Source organism: Colias eurytheme, chromosome 9 (genome assembly GCF_061535395.1).
Source record: "Colias eurytheme isolate Ceu_HAF_F1 chromosome 9, ilColEury1 Martin Lab GWU primary, whole genome shotgun sequence".
Lineage (NCBI taxonomy): Eukaryota > Metazoa > Arthropoda > Insecta > Lepidoptera > Pieridae > Colias > Colias eurytheme.
In genome coordinates, this window is record NC_142988.1 from 10,038,629 (window position 1) to 10,058,814 (window position 20,186).

At 34.6% G+C, this 20,186-nt stretch overlaps 1 protein-coding gene across 1 annotated transcript in view; it reads right to left on the reverse strand.

The window, feature by feature from the left end:
- Positions 1-413: 413 nt before the first annotated feature.
- Positions 414-20,186, reverse strand: part of rl (Mitogen-activated protein kinase rl) — a 62,630-nt gene continuing 42,857 nt past the window's right edge. Inside the window, exons 5-8 of the mRNA XM_090105514.1 lie at positions 20,053-20,169; positions 17,205-17,372; positions 9,792-9,980; positions 414-3,097 (exon numbers count right to left, since the gene is read on the reverse strand). Coding sequence (XP_089961640.1) covers positions 2,981-3,097; positions 9,792-9,980; positions 17,205-17,372; positions 20,053-20,169 — 591 coding nt within the window. The 3' untranslated portion in view covers positions 414-2,980. The remainder of the gene's footprint in view (positions 3,098-9,791; positions 9,981-17,204; positions 17,373-20,052; positions 20,170-20,186) is intronic.

A 20,186-nucleotide genomic window follows, 5' to 3' on the forward strand; every position in this document is an offset into this window, starting at 1 on the left:
TTAAGAAAATATGGCAACACTCATATTTTAACAATAAATACGTGAAATCTGTAGTCATTAACTGTTCGTAAATTATTCACGCATCGAGAGTAACTATGAAAGGGGAAAATTCTTATTTTCACTAATCCTATAACGTAGTTATTTTTAAAAATAATTTAAATTACGATACAAATATTTAACAAGTTAAACTCGACAGCAGTCAATGACGAACAAGAATGACAACCACAATAAAGATGTATGTAATACAACTACTATTATGCCACAAAAATGTCTTTTTTATAGATAATAAAATTGATTAATATCTAAAAATACAGTTGATATTACATCTGTACGAAGCAATTTTATTGTATAAGTATTACGGCATTTAATAACGGCACAATATTGAAACATGAATATCAACAAATTTTAAACGTTAATTAATAATTATATCTCATTGAAAAGGACACACTTATTAACAGAATGAGTAAAACGGCTTCATTCACCAACACATGTATTAATGCAAAAAATCAACGCACAATCCGCGTCACACTTTTGACGTAACGTTTAATTAAAGATAATTCTTGTACCTTGAAATCAGTAAGACTGTACTATTGTTAATTTTCATTTAAAACTTAAGCATAAAATGCTTCAAAATGTGACCGCAGACTCACGTTTCACAAAGCTAGAATCGTAATCGAAATCACAACATTTAATCCCGCGAAGGGCATAAGACAAAAGTTAAACATTTGACAATATCAAAGAACTATCTCTTAAAACCGACGATACCTAATGCTCCCTAATTTCAACAGACAACTTTCAATCTTAGTAAACATTCCCATGTCCAAAATGGCCGACGTGTAGGCTGATCGTTTCTTTTTCACATTGGGTACAGATATATTACAATACGAACGATTCCCGATTAATCGAATAGTGATTCGTCAACAAAAATTTCTATAACGTTTTCTCTTAGCTAAATGCTTTTCTCTCTTCCTGATATATTTTAGCGATCGCAGATAAGCATCGCGTCGTCTTCCTCTATAATTTTTGAGTATTTTCCAATCTAATCTCTAACAACGAAATACAAATCTAATATTACTTCTACTGTCTGCGACAAGCGTGCACTTTGAACAAACATTTTATATTTCGAGATAATTTTTAACTCGGTTATTGCAAAATTGGCACATGTGTCTGAGTAAATAAGGTATATTTTGACGAATCACGCCCGCTGTACCCGCCGACAAAGTCGTTCGTTGAAAAACTTGTGACGACCGCACATCGGTATAGTAATACGACGCATCATAAAATGTACAATTAAAATTGATATGAATCGATTAGTCTAATCATATTGTGCGCAAACGTACGAGGCGGGGAAGACGAGTTTGCTATACAAGTTTTTAAACGAACACTTAACCTCCCGAACCGTCATTACAATCCGTGAACTAGTGCATCAAACGTTATAGTGACACTTGGAAAGACAATAATTCAAAATGAAAAATATATATAATATATCTATTTACAACTTTCCATTTCTCGTCTCGTTGCTCCAATACAGATCTCCGTTGATCCGAGTCTCACATTTCCTAGAAATTCTCCATTTCATGAATCGTATATAACCCCGATACATTCCAATACATTTCCAACCCGTCCCGGTGTAATACTGCAAAACGCACTTCGTCACTCGTATCGCTATCGTACGACTAGGTAAACTTTGATAAATTTCAGAAAAATTCCTATCTATATTTCTTCTACACTTTAATAATACCTACGTTAAAACTGAATGCTATTTCAGTCAATTTTCTATTTCGTTAAGAACCTAATAAAGATTGGTGATTGAAAATTCGACAATGATCTGATATCATTTAAGCTTAAATATTATGTGGAACCTAAAAATAATGATTTTATATTAAATAATCGTAACTAGTCAAATCAAATTGGATATCTAATGATAAATGATGTAAATACATAAAATCATAATTTATAAACAGCCCCATTTGGAGTTGCAATACTAAATAATACGTGTAAGCCGACATCGGCGGTTCTCTCAAATAGGTGAGGATACCGAGGCATTCAACTGCTAATTATAAGACAAGGTTATTTTGGCGTATTCATACAATCCTCATTTTTACTTATAAGAATTTAAGAGATACTTTTTCTCATTGACGAAATCTCACAATTACTTTTTTCATCAATTTTCAATTCAATAGGAACAAGACATATTATGACGTTGGCAATACAGTTACAAATTTGCCAGTGTAGTCTTTAAAAAGAATACCTACACTTTTCTATAATATTAAACTAAACGTCCTTGGTGCAACAAAGAGAAGATATATATTACTGCCAAAACGGTAACACTGGCTGTCAATAAAGTGACATAACAACATGGCGGCGTTCCTTCCGCTTCGAGCTGGCGCCAAAACAACCTTGTCATACAGCATCCGTATATCATACATCATCAGATTATTTAACTTATTGCATTAATCTCACACATGATGTCACCATCTACAGAACTAGAAATCGGAATAATAGGCATGCAGTAACAAAAACGTCGAAGACAATGTTTGCATGCAAGCTAGAACGACGCAACGCCACGCGAGTGGACACACGAAATATTGAATAATCGAACACGATTATCGACTGATAAGACGAAGATATCGACAAATGCAGCTACAACAACACTAAGCCCGAACGCGTCATTGTATTACAGGCACGTACAATAAAAATTAGACTCACAATCACCCATTAAAACTGTCCGAAGCAAAACACTGCCTACGCGTGTAATAGGCAGAGTTTTTTAATGAGCGATACAATAGACTTTGAACATTATTGCAACGAAATAAGGTGTTGATTTCAATGAAAGTACCTCGTCACCATTTATTGACAACCTTTTAATAGGCGATTGTGAGTCTAGCTGTTGTTTTACGTCAATGAATTATACGTATTTGCGACGTTTGCCAATAAAATCGTGGTGGTAGCTTGCATGTGCCCGCTTCGGGCGAGCAGCTTACGAGTTCATCGTCTGGTAGAACAGCAGGGTCTCTTCGAAGATGAGGCTCTTGAGGGTTTCCTTTGGTAGATCGTCCAGCTCCATTGTGAACCTGAACGGTTCTTCGGCTACGGGCTGGAAATAAAAAGATAATTAGAAACCATATATACAGTATACTAGCGGTCCGCCCCGGCTTCGCCCGTGGATGGTACCTACATGTTTAAACTATCCTATCTCTCAAGTTGGATCGAATTGCACATGGTGTGCGAATTTTTTTATGATCGGTTAAGTGGTTTAGGAGTCCATTGAGGACAAACATTGTGACACGAGATTTATATATATTATTAAGATTTATATCATATACATGTTTAATAAGAAGATAATGGTATATATAGAAATGATAATTTTCGATCTTTATGATTATTGCAACTTTTTGTTTATCTGTCAACTTATTAACACTGATGACAGAAATAAAAAACTGATTCGTATTTGCTTTTTGATTATGTATTCCAGTAATTTATTCTCACTTAACGAAAGCATATTATTTATTAACGTGCATTGTAATGATCTTTTAATCCAACATTCATAATGATCGTCACACCAGCCAATAATTAACTCCTTTAACTAATAATAAAATATTAATGTAAAATTAACAATTAACGAGCTTAAAACCATTGAGGTATTATTACTACGTATAGAGAGGACACCACGAACAAAATCTGTGCAACAAGTCATACACTTTGTAGATATTCTGCCTCTAATTACTTATAAATTAAAACCAATCAATGTAACTGATGGCAATGGTTTGTGACGTATGCCACTACTTCGTGTTACAAAGAGTGTAGTAGTAATGCATTCTCTAGTACGTAGTACATAGTAACTCAATGCTTAAAACATAAATAATTAATTAATACAGCCTTGTAATAACTCAATTTCAGAATAAACAAACATGATTTAAATTTATGGCAATTGAGGGTAGTTGTTAAATAAATAATTAAACAAATAGAACACATGACCGCTACTTTCATTAGATTGCTTTGCTAGGTCAACTCTCTGTGGAATTCGTTGTTTTCAATTAATTTTCTCTTTGTTAGTTTACCTTATTTTTCATATGAAATATAAATTCGTTGCTTTATTTTTTCATGAAATTTATATTTCGTTCAGGCAAACACATCGTGTGTGAAATTAAATAAGCAGAAAAAAGGTTTTTCTGAAAAATTCTTTGTTATTTAATTATGTTCAATCATGAAAGAAACATTGGGTAAGTACAGATTCTAAAAACCAGGGCAATTCCAAGAATTGGAAGTAAGAAAGTTTTTTTTTTCTAGGGACGATCCGGTCCATTGCAATTGATGAGAATTTATCAAAGACCTTCAATTCGCAGAAAGACTCATGACAAAGCTTATATTGTGTTTAAAAAGGGAATTCGCTTTTTCTTAGCTTTAAATTATGTCTTTCATCTTAATCCAAGAACTTTCCCGAATTTTGATTTAGCTAATAGTTGTGAATGAATGACATGAATAATGAGAAAAGTTTTATGTGAGAGCGCGAACTTTTAATTCAACATCAGTTAGGTTTTTTTAAAGTGGCTTTCTATATAAATGAAAATTTACATGAACTAGCTTTCCGCCCTCGGCCTCGCCAGCTTTGTCTTAACCTAATACATAATATACTAAAACCTTCCTATTGCGTAGTTTTAAAAATGTAAGCATACATAGGGACATAGTGACAGAGAAAGCGACTTATTTTTATACTATGTAGTGATAGTGATGAAACAGAAAACGTAATAAATTTAGTGAGGCGGGTCCCCTAATGTCACGCGTAAATATGTGACGAGTTAACAGACTGAGGTGTTTCGTAGCAACCACGAACTGAAAGGACTTTAACGTGCAGCAGTTCAATCAGTTCAATCTCAAAACAGACAACGGTTGTTCAGTTTATAGCGTATTTTTCCTGTCGTTTCAGTTCACGTACTATGGTTATAATAATAATAATTTATTTATTGATAAGACATCATAGGTCCACTTGTTAGTAATTTCTTAATTACTATGTTAGTACATTACATTAGTTATATCCATACTATAATATTATAAATGCGAAAGTAACTCTGTCTGTCTGTTACTCAATCTACTACTACTGAACCAATTTGCATGAAACCTGCTGAACCTCTACTGAACCAATTTGCATGAAATTTGGTATAGAGATATTTTGATACCCGAGAAAGGACATAGGATAGGTTTTATCCCGGAAATCCTACGGGAACGGGTTTTTCTTTGAAAACGGGGGCGAAGCCGTGGGCGGAAAGCTAGTACTCTATAATCTATCTGGTATCGACAATGAGTCTACTTAATTGAGGTTAATGTTATCTATCTGTCATTATCATTATCTTTCATGATCCATCTCCCATAGCGAAAATGTATGAACCTATTGTATTTTGTTCTTGATAATTCGGCCCAAGTAATGCGGCACTATAAGACGAACCGCAACGAATATAACACAGACCGAGGTGAAAAGCCTAGCTTAATTGAATTACACCGCCGTGAACACACCACGTATACACTAATTAATTAACGTGAGCATAACGCGAATAATGGGTTTATCATTCGTCACTTTGTGACATTATCAGATATTGTAATGCTATCAGCATTGAATTACTGCGAAACACTTGATCCGTGACATAATTTCTGTAAACATTGTATGTATAACATTGTATGTATTTAACCGAATTATAGCGATTCGATTTGCAATTGCCAATAACGCTATACTCACAGGTCCAAGATACACTTGAAACGGAATTTTAAATGCTATTGTGTGCCTCGAATGGGGCTCCGTATGGGAAGACCCTTGCTTATCTCATTTGCTTTTCTTGACAGGCTAAAGGAAATTTTCCATATTACATTACGAAAAAGATTGTCCGATAAACTGATTCGCAACTCATAAATATTGAGTGAACGACGACGATATAAAACTAAAAATAAAATCCTTTGGAACCTAAATTTTCCGATTACTGGTTTGTACAAGAACCTAGATCCTATAAAACTAGGCAACCTTTTGGCAGACAAGGGAAACAAGACGACAAAATAAACTTGTGATATTAAATTCGTTGGCATATGCTGTTATAAACCAATCATCGAAAAAAATCCCTATGAAGCAACGTATTTCCACCACCTTTTAACTATCAACATGGTCTAAGAAAACAGATGAAAAGTGAGACGAGGGCAAATATATAGCTTATGCGGTATAAATGTCACGGGGGGCGTGTGTCGTGACCCCGGCGATTCGGCACGTCACGCGCACGGGTCACAGCTCATCAAGCAACTCGCAAAACCGTCACTGCCCATTAAAACATCACCAACATTAATTTCAGAGTGACTTGTTATTAAATTTCTTGCTCAAAGCGCACAATTTTTAGAACGTCGCGCCGTCATAATTTCAAATTAATTTCAACGAAATTATTTATGAGTTATAAAATTACTCTTAAAATACACGAGCGAAAGAGTCGACCTTGTTGAGCGACATTTTTCATTGAAATTTAAACCAAAAAATATTAACGAAAATTTTTATATGTAGATATAATGAGAAAGATGTACTAGTAAGCAAAATAACAAGGAAAACCGCTAGCTTCAGTTCACAATTACGCTCGTGTGGTTCGGGTAAAAATTAGCCTTTTGTTATTCCAGGGACTAGAAAATCTACCTATCAAATACCTATCAAACTGTGTATTGGACTACTTCTACTACAGTCATCAGACACAGAAACATTCGCATATTTGTGGAATAAAACGATACCCACAGTAAATTTAATCAACAATAAAAATAACTTTCACAGAAGCACTTTCCAGCATACTTTATAACACTCGACGCTTGACTTGATTCGTTACTTTGATTGGCTGAACAAAAAAACATGTCAAGTGCATACAAAATGTAACTGAAATAAGAGAAAAACTATCGATTTTCTTTTACCGACACTCGGGTTTTATCCACATAGGTGATGTAAAATAGAATCTCTAATGGTTTCGAATGGAATGAATATTCGTTTCAGGACTCGACGAAAAATTCGTATACGAATGTCGTCGAATATTCACACAATCGTTTCCCTTTGATTTCTTTCGAAAAACCGCTCTTACCACGAATACGCGAATCTCAAGACGAATATTTTTCACTGTTTACATATTGTGTTCGTTATTCGCCTAGCTATTCGCACGAACGTGAAAATTCACCATAAAAGTTATATCTGTGCCTTTGAGTTTGTTTCATCTCGTAGTGGCTTCGGGCGAAAATGAGATCGTAACATCTGAACATGTCTGCTGTTGAAGGTTGTACTTGTTTACGTTTTAGATTATAATAATGGTATTCTATTAACGTTATTTGAGTAATGTTATTTTAATCTTGATATTAGTTTTATTAAAGTTAGATTATTCGTTTACTTTAAGTTTGTTTTAGACTTTCAGGCAAAAACAAAATTCAAAGCGTTCTTGGAAACCTATATACGCTCAAGTTTCTGATTTGTATTTGTTATTAATTTGTGTATTGTGCCGCACAAACGTTGTCTATGTCTGTGTCGGTGGTTAAAAATTCATTTGATTTCTATTAGATTGACAATGCTTGGGTAGGTAGTAATATTTTAGTAAATAGTATTAATAATAATACTAAATGCCTATATAAATAATGCTTAAAAAATATTTAGAGGAACTTCTATAAAAAAATACAAATTGACTGCAACTAGATGACTAGACCGAAAAGATAAGAGAAAAATACGATAATACAGTTTCCGAAATAATGTCAAAGAATGTCCGCGTCGTTCCTTTCAATTTCAAGACACGAAACGCGACCCGAAAAGCGTTTCATAGCCTTTCCAGTTTCCATGATTCATTGTGCTCAAATGGGGTAATCTCTATTTATTTTCTAAGTAAGTAGCGGGTATCAAGTATTCAGTGGGGATAAAAGATTGCAAACATGTCGAGTAGAGTCTCACTTGTGTACTTATACGGTGACGTCAGAGCTGGGTTTGGACCTTCAAAGAGTAGCACTGAATTTATATTATGCATATAGTCTTAACCTTAAGGTTTATATAGTGTAAAACTTTCAAAACGATTGATGAAATTTAAATTTAATTATGTTTAGTGAAAAAACAACAAATGTAAAAAAAATTCATTAGGTAAACGATACTTGATGTGCTCTACGGACACTATTAAAACAGTCAAATCTATAAGTATCTACTATAATAAATTATATTTCAAACTGTCTTTAAACATTATATTCAACTATTGGTAGTGACAATAAGTGTTTTAAACTTTTGGAATTGATAACTGCTCACCCACACCTACATGTTTCATGAAACGCTGTTTATAAAATTTTCTAAAGCATTACGTGTAAAGGTACAAACGACACCCCTTGAATAAACAAATAGAAACAATTTGTAACGCGGCGTTAAATTGCCGAGATACATGGATAATTGTGCTGGATTATATCAAAGGTCTCCGAAACCGTATAATCTAATTCATTGTGTGTTCTAAATTAGCATTTCATTTCTGAGATTTTATAAAACCACCTTTAATACCTGTTATTCTTTCAAATGTTTTTGTATTCTGTATTAAACATAAAAGGACATAATTAAGTAAGATTTCAGTTGGATTTATTTCAGAAATTTTTAGTTAATTAGTACAAAGATACGTTTAAAAATATGTATCTATATTTAAATAGTTCTTTCCCTATAGTACGGTCCTTAACTAATGCAACAAAATCGCCATTACACGCTTCATTACGCTCCGTGTTCCAAAAAGACAAAAAGCGTTATCTGAAAAATGAACTGGAAACTCTATTTGTGACCTGAATGAACGGACCAGCTCACTTTTCAAGCTTTGTGAGCGAGTTTTTATCGCGCTTTCATTAGATCGGGCTGTAATTTAACAATAGTTTTGTACGAGTCGCGAACACGGATTTATTCCGGAAAATCTGGAGTCATTATAGAAAATAACGATGAATAGCTACACCTACATAGTTTGTTTTATTTAACATTGCAATCATTAAATTCATTCAATAATTTTCTCTACAACTCATAAAACAGAACATCTCTTCGTATACAATCCGGGCAATTACCTGACATTCGTAATACCATTCTGGAGAATGTACAACGTATCTATAACTGAAAACATCTTAGTTATTTGAGACCAAATTACCGTAGATTAGAGATTGTAGTACTGGACGCGTTTGGGAACAGCTACCTATATACGGAGAAATATCCCATACCCACGGCCCTCGGAGAAGGAGAACGACTTATGCTTATGTCTGTTTCTTACCGACTACTGTATTCCATCGAGACGGCTTTAATCATGAGTATTGGTACAGTACGATTCAAACTTAATGGCGGCTCGGATCATCGTACGATCCGATGCTCAGAAAACAATTTTAGATATCAGCGGGACGTTAAGGAGATCAGCCCCCCTAGTCAAGTGGCTTTCTGTTAGCGTAGCGTTCAATAGAATAGACTACGAATGTATGAGATTGACGTAAGACGTATCTACAGCTTACGTCAATCTCATACATTCGTAGTCTATTCTATTGAACGCTACGCTAACAGAAAGCCACTTGCATAGGGGGGCAGGTATCTGTCCCTTAACGTCCCGCTGATGTCACACGTCACGAACATGCATTCGCAGTTAACTTCCGAACCACTAAGTTTGAAACGAACTGTATGGTTGTAATTCGTCGGAATCACTGCACCTTATGGTACACGCCGTTTAGCATGTTGTCCAGCAGGTCTAACGCCCACGGCTCTGTGTTCGGGAACATCTGGTCCCAGGGCACACGGGTTTATAACCTCAAATTACCTCATCATGTGGATCGTAGTATTGCTCGAGGTACGGGTGTGCAAGGGCATCTTCCACCGTGATCCGCTTGTGCGGGTTGAACGTCAGCATCTTGTCCAACAGGTCCAACGCCCGCGGCTCCGCGTTCGGGAACAGCTGGACCCAGGGCACGCGCGGTTTGTACGGCAACGACTCGAGGTAGCCCCGCGCCTGTGGGAAGGACAATTTCGTAAGTTATGACGTCATTGGTAATGATGAAAATGTTCGTAGGGGAAGTTTGGCAAGGTTTCTGGAACGTTAAAATATAACACAAACATTTACAATATAAATTATAAAACTTAAAAAAATATATCTGGTGTAGATATGCATTTGTCTCAATGATTGAGGAGAATAAACGAGACACGTCGGTTCTTTTTGTTGACCAGTTACAATAAAATTATTCACATTAAAGCTAAATTAAACATTTCATTGTATAAGCTTTCTCTTTCTTTATTTAATATTAAAGTTTTCAATTTTTAAAATGGATTACGATTACGGATAACGAAAGCGGATAGCAAAATTAATATCTAGTAAAATAACAATTAAATTACACTTGGAAATTCCGAAATATACGCTTGTATTTATAAGCGAATAAACTAACAAAAGTTTTACTTTATATTAGCTCATCATTTTCTCGACCTCAAATATCTATACCAACTTTACGTTCCTAAACAAACCCCAACTAAGTTAAAAATACTATTTTAATTTGTAACTACTTTGTTATTCAAAGAGATCCTTGTAATTCTTTATTTCTAAAGATATAAATATACCAGTTAGTAAAAGGATTTTGATTTAAATAAGGAAGGCAAGAGTTACCAAAGAACCGGTTGAGAAACTTCAACCAGGCTTACCGATTTAGAAACAATTGTAAGAAACATAAACTTTCAGACTACCCTCGGGTTGTATCGCAACTGGTACTATATTTTAGGTTGAAATTATTCAATACAAAAACAATAAGTATTCAAAGGTACGCCGAAATGTTTTTTGTGTAAATATTTTCGAACAAACTGTAAACAATTCGTAAAAAAATTGTATACTCTCATGGTAGTTGTTTATGAACTTTTATTAAAATCACAATCGGGACTATTAAAAAAGGTACGTATATATGGATCGGAATTGTAGCAAGGTTTTATTTTACTTGTAGTGCTTATTAGCTGTTTCTTATCTGTACTGACACTTCAGTCTTGTATGACTGTATGTACTTACTATTTTGACAAAGCACTTCAATAACTAATACTATTTCGATTTAACGTTATGTAACAATACCTACAAAAAAAGGCTGGCCGGAAGAACACACCATAAAATATGGCTGGCTCTAACAAAGAAGATTTTAGAGTCAGGCACAAAACATCTTATTTAAGTTTAATCATCTATGAAAGTTATTCAATGACTTGTACAGGTCAGTCGAAGTCGTTCCGTTTAACTCAATAAGATGTTTGAATACAGACAAAATTATATGTCAACCAATTCCACTACGGCTCACTTAATCGAGAAAATTACAACATTTCATCGCACAGTATGTTCAAACCGAAATCGCATTAAACAATCCAGCCGTGCTAAAATAATTACCAAAATTATTTAGTCGGATAGCTTTTATCCGAGTTTTACTGAAACGATCGCACTAAAGCTCGTTAAAACTTTTCACAGAAGCAAAGCAAATAATGGTCGGCTGACTGTATAACAGTGAATATGCGAGACCAATTTCGTACACTAGTTCACAATGTGGCTTGATTGTGACCATGTCGAGCGGTCGATAAGCGAAACAGAGCATCAGAGTTATGCCAAATTGATTACCACATAATATGCCTCGACTTTGGACGACCACATTTTTTACAATCTATCTATAGACTACAGGCCCGTGTTGAAAAAATTATGGGTCATTTGACCCACCACCTGACCTATCTAGAATGATATAAGAGCATAAAATAATAAGATTCAGCACTATGACGTCACTTGTAAGCTGTCCACCTGAGTGCAGATAAGAATTCGAAGGTTCAGGTAGAGATTTTCTCCCCTTGTCTCCATGATTTTTGTACGGCGTTGCGGAATAATTGACTAAAAGTAGTATAGAAATAGTATGACACAGATGCCGTACAAAAATGGTGGTCCACAAAGTCGGAATTTATTTTTATTTTTCGACAGTTGCCGGGGTAAATTTGGTCATTTGATTTTGTATGGGCCTGTAGTCTACTACATACAATATGGCACATTTTAATTTTTAAGACAAGTCTGTAAGGATGCAAGTTTCACGAAACAACAGCTAATGAAACAGTCGTTTTAAAATTTGGCTCAGAGTACGTAGCGCAGAGGACACAAGGTACTTGCAAGGAAAAAGTTGGCAGTAAAAAGATAAAACTTATGGCAAGCGGGGTTCTTGTGTGTAACAGCTGCAAGATCTTCATAAAACTAGGAAACTGCGAGTTTATTTTACTATCTTGCTAATGCTAATGTTTTGAATTCACCTGTTTTCCTTTATGTCGTATAATGTAGATATGGTTGATTATTTTTCCGACCCAAATATCGACCAATAGAATTGCACCATTCGACGTCACGTGGTACAACCTACATGGTATTATACTGATAATTTTTTGAAAATTTTCTCTGGTCGTTGACGTCAAACTGACAGGTTCAATTCAATTGTGAAATTATTGGCCGACATTTGGGACGGAAAAATAATCTCCCGAATACCACACGAGCTTCAAAATTATCTGGCATTTCCCTCAAGGTTCCCTGCAAACAAATAAAGTCGTCAAGTTTTTCAGGAAAAATCACTCGCGCTTCGCGCTCGTGATTTTTTAACCTTGACTAAAAACTTGACTCCTTCATTTGTTTGCAACGAACCTATCGGAAAATACCCGATAATTTTGAAGCTCTTGTGGTATTATAAGTGAAAATTTTAATTTTGAATAAATTTGACGTTACCCCAAGTTAAAAATTAATATCTAAATCCATGGCACGGATCAAATACCAAGCCCCATCCAAAATTTCAATTACGTTCAAGTTTTTTAATAAGGAGTGGAAGAGCTTATTGTCATTTCCCAACAATATTGTTGGTAGCGTTTTCAAAATCCAATAATAATAACGAAATACATATATATATCTACAGCATCAAAAATACATGTACAATAAAGAGCCCATTACCGAAGAGTAAAGACATACAATTTCTATTGTATCGAAAATTCCAATAACATTATATATGAGAACAAACAGAAGCCCAATTACATGTTTCTGTATCGAATTGTGTGTACATAGGACCGGCGAACGTTAATTATGATTCCTTATCGTTTTCTAAAGACGTGACATTACATAAAATAGGATATTGTCGGGGACCAATTTTCCCGCTGATATTTAAAAACATAGATAATATATAGCGGTATTTATCTAATATCTAATATTCTAATACATATATATATTATAAAGGCGAAAGTTTGTAAGGATGTATGGATGTTTGTTACTCTTTCACGTAACTACTGAACCGATTACAATGAAATTTAGCACACATATAGAGGGTAACTTGGATTAACACATAGGATAGTTTTTATCCCGGAAATCCCACGGGAACGGGAACTATGCGGGTTTTCCTTTGCAAACGCGGGCGAAGCCGCGGGCGGAAATCTAGTTCTTTTATATTATGATGAGTTTGTGTTAAAATCGGCGTAACTAAAAGTAATTAATTTAAGTGGGCTGTATCCACCAATCAGCGAAGGCTTTTAGGTCAGACTTTGATAGATTACCTAACTGGAAGTTAGGGCGTGTCCACATGTACACGGCACGGCGCCGTCAACGCGCAACGATGCGATGTCGCGGCGCGGTGCGTTGCCGCGTCGTAGAAATTAACGTTGCCGTATCGTAAAAATTCATGTCACTATGCCGCAACGTTACAGGGCACGGCAGCCTTGGCAGAGAAGTAGCAGTCTGTAGCACAGTGTGATCAGAATTACCAGAATTCTGCGATTTTAGCAGAATATGACCCCCGCAGAAATTCTGCTAGTTGCTTGGTTAATCTGCTAAAATATGCTAAACATTTAAAAAAATCCTGAATTTCTGCTCTGCTGAAGGGTGGCCAAGGCAAACACACCAACAAAAACGTTAAGTACATAAAATGGAAATGATAGATTTTTATATGTTTCTAACACAACTATTTTAATGAAACCTAGTTAACTTACAATAAATGTTGAATTATGTTAAGATTATTAAGATTCTGCTAAAAATTGTCAACTTTATCTATAGTGCGGCGTATTATGCTAAGCCCTAAATCAGGGTTCATATTCTGCTAAAATCGCAGAATTCTGGTAATTCTGATCACACTGTGCTACAGACTGCTACTTCTCTGCCAAGGCTGCCGTGCCCTGTAACGTTGCGGCATAGTGACGTGAATTTTTACGATACGGCAACGTTAATTTCTACGACGCGGCAACGCACCGCGCCGCGACATCGCATCGTTGCGCGTTGACGGCGCCGTGCCGTGTACATGTGGACACGCCCTAAGTTAATCATTTGATAGGTTGATGAGAATAACTATTTTATTTATATACATTGAGAAATTCTCACTATATAACTTTTACAAAGGGCTAAAGTAAGATTAATATTTTCGCAAAAATATTGGAAAACACGACACTAATAGATTTCCAGAATTTCCAGATAAAAAAAATACAAAAAATTCTCAATCATCGAATTATGGTTATCGGAGTCATAAAATAAACAAAGTTACTCGATCTGTTAGTATGAAACTACGAGTTATTCCGAGACTATCACTTTCCTACTTCATAAACTTTACACGAACAGACTACTATCGTTGTTATTTTAATATTTTTCGACGGTACTGTTGAAGCATTTCATATGATTTTTTTTGTATTCTCGCTTCCAGGTAAAATGTTTGCTCTATCGTATTCTAATTTTCTTTATTTCCTTGCAGCAATAAATGGTAATGCTCATAGCCCAACCCTAAAGTAATTTGGAAAGAGGACACCGTAACCATTTCTTTTTTCCATGATGATTATGGGTAAAATCAAGGGAATCGTTTTGGGCTGACTAAAGCAATTTTCTCTCACCTATTTTGCGTCCACATTTATACAAAGTGAGTACAGACTTGACATAGCAAACAGAAAACTAAAATAAATATAATATTTATTACATACATTTGACTGAAATAAAAAGTACTTAATATTTTTTAAATAACTATGAGGTTAGTTATGTACCTACCTACTGTCTATTTTGATTATAAATTTTTGTTGTTCTTTTATCCACATTACGCTAATTATATTTAACTCGACCACCATTGGGGTGCGATTTAAAACTTCCCCATTTTAATATCGCTAATATCACCAAATAAGCCGACTGTTGTTATCACTTAGTCCGTTTAGTTGTTTTCACTCTTGTAACCCAAAACACCTCGTTAATATAACTATATTATGGCCTCTGTTTCACCTTAGCATAATTTATTGTGAAGTTTCTATAAACCCGTTTATTAACAAAACACAAGGGAAACATCGCCTGAATAACAAACTTTGGGAGCGGAGCGATATATATTGAATACTAAATATTTAAGGTCCGTCCCTCTAAGGCACCTTTACATGCTTTACTTTTGAATTAATTTACGGGTTACTATCCACGTCTATGTGATTGAAAATGAAAGAGCTTTAAAATTCTAATATCATCGTAAATACGAGTAATCAGCTGTTTGTTCATCCGTCACACAATATAGAACATACCACATAATCCACATGAAATAATTTATGGAGAGATAATAATAATTATTATTCAAATAAAGAAAACGATACCGATTCATAAAATACATTGTACGCTCGAGTACATTAAATATTTCTTATAAAATATCTAGAGAAATGTGTATTTAATTCACTTGTGAGACATACGAGTATCTTAGAATAACGTAACTATCTTCGTCGGATTCGTCTTTTTTGTTCCCTCTTGAGCATTCACTGTATAGTATAAATATTAATATGAATCTTTTAATTATATTTTCAATTCGTTGTTTCTATACTTAGATTGTGTTACATTGTATGTAACTGTAGCGTATAGCGTTCCTTGTACTTCTAACTAATTGGTAAAAGTTACTAGGACTAGCTTTTACCACAGATTAGATACTATAGCTTTTACTTAGTACAACATTGTTTTCGGGGTCTGATACAAGATAATTGGTACGGACAGATATAAGTTTAAGTTTTTCACTCGGAAAGATGTCTCTCTATTTTCACGCAATTTACACGTCAATGTATTTATAACTTGTTTACAAAAACGTATATTATGAATAGAATATAACTCGTGGAAATAATAAGCATTACAAATTAGGCGGGTTTTTCTCATTAAAATCAGCTTACAGAGGAGTTGTAAAGTTACAACCCCTTTGTAAGCTGATTTCGGTATTGGAATAAATGTATTTTTGCTGTACCTATTATTAGCAATAATAACATCACGTGTCGCGTGCCCTTTGTGGGGAAAATAAAATCCCACATAACCCTCATCGATTTTCTAAGGAAAGTAGTTGATGAACCTTCTACCAATTATCATAAATATCACATCAAGACATTTTGTTTTAGGCATATTTTGTTTTCACCAGGAATCGAGTCCAACTTATATACCACAATACTAAAGAGTCGGCCAAGAACCTTTCGCTTATAAAATATTTCGTTTATCATTTTCCCTGACGAGAATATTTTCAATGCGATATACAATTCCGAAAAAATATTTGCGTTACCTTTAGTGAAAAAAATATGAATGATATTTTATTCAGCCTTTTTCCTTATTTCACGTTTATTAAGGTGTTTCATAAAGTCAGAAGTCCTGACCATATTTTCCGCTCGAATAAGTCGAGAAGGACAACTTTAATTGACTTCCGTTCGCATTTTACTTTGGGAAGAAAATTCTAAGTTTCCAAACTTATTATTTGCGTTTGAAAATTTTACAGGTCACAATTAAACTGTTTTAAATTTCTTGCGAAAATGTACAATGGGTGCAATTTGAGGCATAACATTTTTAAGATATTAATTTACCAATGAACATGTACAGTTTGTCAAACTTATGATAATTCCGTGTACATACTGTATATTGAAGTAAATAATCATATAGTTAGTAGATTAACATACCAATCTATTTTTCAAATTGCTTTATATAGCCCTACTAGAGATCCGCCCCGGCTTCGCCCGTGGTACATATTTCGCAATAAAAGGTAGCCTATGTCCTTTCTCGGGTATCAAAATATCTCCATACCAAATTTCATGCAAATTGGTTCCGTAGTTTAGGCGTGATTGAGTAACAGACAGACAGAGTTACTTTCGCATTTATAATATAAGTATGGATAATAAACACACTTTATATAGCCTACGCCTATACCACCATAAAGTAAAATCTTAAGACACATAATATGAAATAAGTTACCTTCTCATTAATAATGCAGTCCAGATCCTCTTGACTGGGCGAGCCGAGCACTCCCAGGATATGATTCAATTGGTCCAGATAATGTTTCCCGGGGAAGATCGGCCGGTTCGACAGCATCTCCGCCAGGATACACCCCACCGACCATATGTCTATTGACTTCGTGTAGCCCTGTGTGGGGAATAAACGCAAATAATAATCAATACAGTCTAAAAAACTAAATCACGCTTAAACTCATGAAATTATTGTATCGTCACCGATCTTCGATAAGTGTACAAAGTTTGAAGGGCAGATTTACCCTTTTAAAATGGGTAAACATCGAGTCCAAAGGAGTTGGTTAAATACAAACATTCAGATGAATCTTATATATGCATGTTAAATGTTTAAAATCGTTTATTCGCAAAATACAATCATTCAACTCAGATCAGACACGACTATCGCGCGCCTCAACTAGGAATAAACCTGTGCATATTAGGTCCGATATTGTGAATTTAAGGGGAGCAAGGGAATGTCGTTTTTAAGGTCAGCGTTAACAGTATCAACTATCAAGTATTAGGTAAACCATTGTAAGGAATATATTAATATTTGAATTCATTTCGTAGATTCTTCGCAGTCGACTCATTTCATTATATGCCGAAATATATGTCAATATTACTTATACAAATAATTCTCAATTCACGTACGATGAATAAAATTAGTTTTCCAAGAGGAACATCGTCTTCTTGCAGTAATATAATTTTATTAAAAACTGATATAAACCATCTAAGCGTGCAGTATTAGTGACATAAAATAATACTTTATCATAGATAAGCATTTCCAATAAGTGGGAAATAAATTGAGTGGCTTTTAGAATTGGAATATAGATTACAAAACCATAAACTCTTCGTAGCGATTGGGTTACAGATAAAGAATTTTACGACCTCCAATGTATTTAACCGTATGTCGCCCCTTATTTGAATTTGTATTACAAAGCTATAAGGGTCTGCAAGATCAAAAAAGACGATATCCATATTTTATTATCAGAGTTGAGTTCTTGGTGATGTATAGTGTATACCTATGATACTTTTGACTGCAAAAATTAGTCAAAAAAGTTTTTGACGGACGCCCACAGACAAAAACGTTTATGACCGATTTTTGCAAGTGGTTATTAATTAAGGTTTAAGTTTACTTTGTTTCTGTGAAATAATTATAATACAGGCTTAGTAAGATTCACAAGATCTATTCTGCCTAAGAACCAAATATCTAGTTACCTACTACTAGAATAATTATTATTTGGCCGATAATTTCTAGAAACTTCAGCGAGGTGAAGCCCTAAAACGTTTGGTTAAGATTAGATGAAATTTAAGCTTAAACGGTCTTAAAGATAAAATAAATCTTGTTAATATACCTATTCATTTACTTAGTTTTCATAGAAATCAAACGAAGCATGAAAAAATTTAAGACTACTGCGGTAGACTTTATATTATTTTTTTCTAATTATATGAATAGTCTTAAAATAAATGATAGTTTTTTAATTAGATATGCTAAATCTGAATGCAACAGAGTCTATTTAAGAGGGATCAAATACAATTAACCAAATATGTGTGGGCGGATCCGCAAAAAGCAGCTTGTTGAGATCACAGTAAGGAAATTAATAGTACACTGCACAACTGGTACATATTACCCAGGATTTTTAAACTAGATAAAGGAATAATTAAGTACTTAATTTGTATTCAATTGAAGCAGTCGTTACTGATTTAATATTGAACACAGATATGTAAGTATCTGTTCAATATTTATATTCAAGTTATGTACTTCGTTGAACTATATTTTTTCATATTCAACAAGCTACTACTACAAACATAGAATTCGTAAAAAATTTGTAAGTTGGACAAAAATATAGGGTGTCCTAGTTTGGTCAAAAGTGTATAAAATCCTTGCATCGATTCCAATCGTATTCCGACCTCTCCAAATGTAGTCGATCGACCGCCAACCACTGCCACGAGCCAGCCGAGGTAGATAAAAATTAACGGCTTAATGAGACGCAAATGTATAGCTATCCATACAGTTCACGTATCGGCAATCCAATTAAATTATGGCCTGCGTTATTAATGTCAGGGGTCGACGGGGTGCGGGGAATTATGTACGCTTGCAACTTTTCCACTCGACTCCGACACGCGAAAGCGTTTTCTAGAACAAATTATAGCTAAGGCCGGCACGCTTAAAGTCATTCATTGTAAGGTGAGCGTTTTTTAAATTAAATCGCCCGAGCTCAGATATAATGTTCTATCGCCGGAAAAAGGCTTTTATAAGCGGCTTTAAGGCTTAGAAAACATTTGATTACTTCGGACCAGAAATAGCGTTATTCTATTATTACCAATTTTTATTACGAAAATACAATATCGAATGGAAGTAGTGCGGCACGTAAAAAGTATTATGTATAGCTTTGCGAGAACTTATCTTATAGAGGCCATTAATCACGTAGCAATCGAAGCAAAGTTTTACTCTTTGACTTCAGAACTTTTACTTATCGGTGAGCCATTAAACGAGGATATATTGCATCATAGCCATATTATAGAATCATTATGTCTGATATCTTGCTGGATAATTAATTATAAAGATACACACTATGAATTTCTTTCAGGTGATCTATTTTTTATGTATTTAAGAAATAATGTAGATTGCTATAAGCTTATTGTGCTTCATTCATAACACAAACTTAGTAATAACACTGCAACCAATAAAAGAGCATTTAACATGATTTCTAGGATTAATATTATGATTGAATACTGTCGAATATTTGCCCATTGAATGGAATAAACAAGGCAGACTAAAACACAACCAAACTGCATATTCATACATTATAAATTACCTTTGAGTTAAGCATGATCTCGGGCGCGCGGTACCAACGCGTCGCCACGTACTCGGTGAGGAAGCCCGTGTGATCGTGGTCGGGGTCCGCCACTCGCGCCAGACCGAAGTCGCATATCTGTACAAGGATTTATG